The sequence below is a fragment of the Ixodes scapularis genome, unplaced genomic scaffold, assembly GCF_016920785.2.
Source record: "Ixodes scapularis isolate PalLabHiFi unplaced genomic scaffold, ASM1692078v2 ptg002564l_1__unscaffolded, whole genome shotgun sequence".
Lineage (NCBI taxonomy): Eukaryota > Metazoa > Arthropoda > Arachnida > Ixodida > Ixodidae > Ixodes > Ixodes scapularis.
In genome coordinates, this window is record NW_024610254.1 from 87,228 (window position 1) to 91,675 (window position 4,448).

Below are 4,448 nucleotides of genomic sequence, written 5' to 3' on the forward strand. Positions count from 1 at the left end.
ACGAATATATAAACCATGTCATTAATACTCCGTACGTACTTAACAGCAGCCCTTGAGTGCTAAGCGCTATCTCCTCGTTAGATTGGAACTACGGACTCTCCAGTTGTGTTTTCAGAAAAAAAAGAACAACTTCTGTTTGAGCAACTTTAGAATAATGTTAAAATTGATGCCATATCAGGGTATGGCCTGCAAACTGTAGTGCAACAAAGAATGAAAAAAATTCTATATTCACCATATAGATGCGAAGAATGTAACACTGATTGGCATTTGCATTCATCGCAGTGGAGTTTGTTTTCCAAACAGCACCTGAATGATGAATAATAAAACAATTAGCATGCAGTTCCTCTATCAGAGTATCAAACTAAATCACAGGAAACAGCAGTTTTTAAGGGCGAAAGTGTGTAGATTGATAGCAACCAGTATCATAGACCCCTAAAAAACTTATTTTAGTGGCTCACAGAAAACATGAAAGGCTGGAGTGAGTGAAGTGTTATGCACGAATAACAAGAGCTTAAACTAGACCGTTCACTAAGTCATCAACCACAGGTCACAAATCTTGCCAGGAGGAACAATCTGACGTAATGAACATGGCTGTTCTAAATAGAGAATGTTCGAACATGTACTTTGATTTATATGATTGCTGGGCAAAATATGGTAGAGATCACAAACTTCGTGCGTTACATGTGCGATACATATTCCTAAAATAAATCTCTGCCCGCATGAAAATTCTGTGGCGAATGAAAGTTAAGATTTTTTTTTAAATGTTTGCTATTACGCACTGCATATATTATGTCATTAATAAACAGGGCAATGAGGGGTTGCTAAAATCTTAGCCTATGTTGGGGGAATCCAGTAATTTTAATATTTAATAATACAAATGCAACGTTTAACCTAATTGGATTGAACGCTGCATCTATTTAATTTGGAATATAACATGAAACTACAACTTTGCAACAGGCCATACAATGCGTAAAAAATATACGCATATAGGAAGTTCGTAACACACAATAACGTTGGTCTGCCTTGTCATGCGGCAACATTACTACATGCTGAGTAATTTAGCCAGTGAGGTAAGACTGCTATCGTGTGTATTTAACATTCAGCAACCAGTAGTCATGCAGGAACATGCATCGGGTATATGATGCTCACTTATATTGAAAATAGTAGAACAGAAAACAAACCCTCGGTCTTTTGGTTCTGATTTTGATCCACGTGCTTCAAGCTGTGGTGCACTAGCACTGCGCCACCATTCCCCCTCAAATTCTTTACACCCCCAAACGAAACCGCCCGTTCCGGTACAGATAATTTGTTTCTGAGTGCAAAGAGTGTGAAAGTTTCACACCATACAGTCTTGGGCAGTAACTAGTTACTAGTAACGCGTTACCGGTAACTAGTTACTTTTTCCGGTAACTTTTACCTGTAACGCGTTACTCTTTAATACTGGCAACTTGTAACTGTAACACTGTTACTTTTTTATTGGGTAACTGTAACTGTTTAGGCCGTTACAGTTACTTTCTTTTTTTTTACTATATAAATCAGAACCCACTTCCGCGGACATAAAAATCGCCGTCTTGAAGTATTTTTCTCCAAAACTCCTCGCTGAGAAAAAGAAAAGCGTGGTTACGCAATAAACAAACAAAACATTGCCTGGCTTACCCCACGACTGAGAATGGACGGCGGACGAGTCAGCACGAAACTGGGAGATAAAGAAAGCGGCGCCCGCGGTGGTAGGGGCACCGAACAATGTCTGTTTCATCGACTTTGGCTCACTCTTCTCTCACGGGGACCATCTGCGGGTGTCGGTGGCCGTGCGATGTCTCCGAGTATTCGGTCCGGGCTGTGTGTGGGTTATGTCCGTGCTGTCGTTGTTACACCCAGCCGTTCACCGTTTTTTTTCCTTATCCCAATTAGTTTCCAAGGAAACCGGCCCCATATTGTGCAGAAAGCCAGCGCTTGTTTCACTTATTCTATTCGGAGCCGCTCGAGTAAAAATGACATTCACAATTGGCGTTTCGGATATACCCCATAAAATAATTATGTGACCGTCTCTATCCTCATTCGTTTTGGAGTGGAAAATAAAACAAAACGTTCACTGACGCCGGCCGATGACAATTTTGAAAAACGGTTGATTCTAAGTTATAACAATTATTGGAATTAAATTATGCACATCAAAATGCTGAAATGGCGAATAACGCAAAAAAGGAACACCCTTCGGGTTTGAATTTTTAAAATTTTCTCAGCTTACTTTTCTTGTCACCGTACTGTAAGATATAAAATAATATTGTTTTAGTTTGTGATTTCTTGTGTCCGATTTTTGTACTGTAACGAAAAAGTAAAGGCGTTACTGTTTTTGCAGTAACTGTAACTGTGACACGTTACTTTTTGAAACCGGTAACTGTAACTGTAACAGAGTTACTTTTTTCTCCTAGGTGACTGTAACTGTAACACTGTTACTTTTTACTGGTAACGCGCCCATGACTGATAACATATGGCGGAGTCGCTGTGAACGATGTGCTCACTCGGATGCATTCAAACACCCACCCACCAGCACTGTCGGGAACTTCGAAACCTCGACATTGTGGTGGGCGGGTCCGAGCCGAGGCGGCCGAGGTGACGGCCAGAGCCGAGGGCCGCCGCGGAAAGAGTGACACAGTTGACGCTCCGAGTGCTCGGACGGAAAAAGCCCCTGTTTATTCATGCACACCATCTTTACGTACACCCTAGAGGGCGCCCCGTAGCCCACTGCGCCAACACGCCCTCTACATCCCCTCTTTAGGGAAAATAAAAGAGAGCCACTCTTAGCTCCCAAGGAAAATAATGAATGACCTATGCCACATGGTGCACTACAAGTTCAGCCGCACCGGTGGCCTAACGCAGCGTCAAGACCTAGTGCGCACACCTGACGCAGGCAGTCTTGAGGGAGCAGCAGGGGACCCCTGTGGCGATGCAACTGGTAGGAGATTAGCTGCCCTGGGAGTGGGACTGCTACACGCAGGCTCTGGACGAAGTGGAGACCGTAGTGGACCTTGGGATTCCTGAGACCCTGGACCAGGGCTGTTGAGGTCGCAACCACCCGTTGATGGAGACTGCTGCGGTACCAGATATCTTCGGTTCCGGACGAGGGCATCTGCATCAGTCTGGACCACGTAGGAGCGTGGACGCTGTGCTGGGCTAAGGACAGTGCCAGCACAATTTTCGTCGCGTATCCACACTCTCTCCCCCTTCCCCAGGGGACGCAAAGCATGCGCAGCATGCCGGAGGTTGAAATCTTGACGCTGGCGACGTCGTTGGGCAGTGTCGCGCCTGCGGAAATTAGCCGCGACAGGTGATCCTGGAACCAACATGGCTTTTGGGACTGCGAGGCGGGTCCGGAGGCTGCGCCCCATGAGCAGCTGAGCGGGGCTGTACCCAGACACCCCCGGTGCGTTGCGGTAGGACAACAGAGCCAAGGGCCAGTCTGGAGACTTCTTGAAAAGTTCCTTGACAGTCCGCACCATCCGCTCGACTTCACCCTTGGACTGGGGATACCTGGGACTGCTGGTGACGTGGGAGAAGCCGTAGCTCTGGGAGAAGGCACGGAACTCTGCTGATGAAAACTGAGGTCCATTATCGCTGACAAGGGTCTCCGGGACACCATGTTTGCGAAGACACTTTTGATAATGGAGATCACCGCCGTGGATGTCGTCGTGCGGAGGGACAGCACTTCTGGGTACCTCGAGTAGTAATCAACGAGGAGACGGTAGTCTGTACCTTCGTGATGAAAAATGTCCACACCGACTCTCTCCCAGGGGCGGCTAGGCGTCACTGTAGGGATCAGTGGCTCTGCTCGCTGGACCCGCGTGGTGGCGCAGTTGGGACAGTTCTCCACCATCGCCTTTATCTGGCTCCCCATGGTCGGCCACCAGACAGCCTCTCTGGCGATGGCGCGGCAGCGGTTTACTCCCAGGTGTCCGTCGTGGATAAGGGACAGGACGTGTTTCCGCAGAGAAGCAGGCACCAGTAGACGTCCCCCGCAGAGGAGGAGGTCGTCGCCGACACTGAGTTCAGCGCGATGGTCCCAAAACTGAGCCATGCTGACAGGCAGATTTTCTTTCCGAGGCCACCCTTGCTGGCAGTACGCCCTCAGCTGAGCGCACTCCCAATCCGCAGCCTGGTGGGCACGGAAGTCGTTGAGGAGGACCGCAAACGTGGGATGGATAGAGCGGAGCGCTTCTTGGACGTACAGCTCAACCTTGTCGATAGCTGGAGTCGTTGGCAGCTGGTCGACCGAGTCCCGCGAGAGTGCATCTGCGGTAGCCAACTGTTCCCCAGGAACATAACCGACATCAAACTGGTACTGGAAGAGGCGGATACGAAAGCGCTGGATCCGGGGTGGTATCAGGTCAAGGTCCGCGGTTCCAAGAAGCTTGACCAACGGCTGATGGTCAGTCTCCAGGGTGAAAAGAAGG

At 48.1% G+C, this 4,448-nt stretch overlaps 1 protein-coding gene across 1 annotated transcript; it reads right to left on the minus strand.

Annotated features, from left to right (window-relative positions):
* Positions 1-2,879: 2,879 nt before the first annotated feature.
* Positions 2,880-3,497, minus strand: LOC121048503. The gene has a single exon (XM_040504936.1). The coding sequence runs from the start codon at positions 3,495-3,497 to the stop codon at positions 2,880-2,882; it is 618 nt and encodes a 205-aa protein (XP_040360870.1).
* Positions 3,498-4,448: the final 951 nt, after the last annotated feature.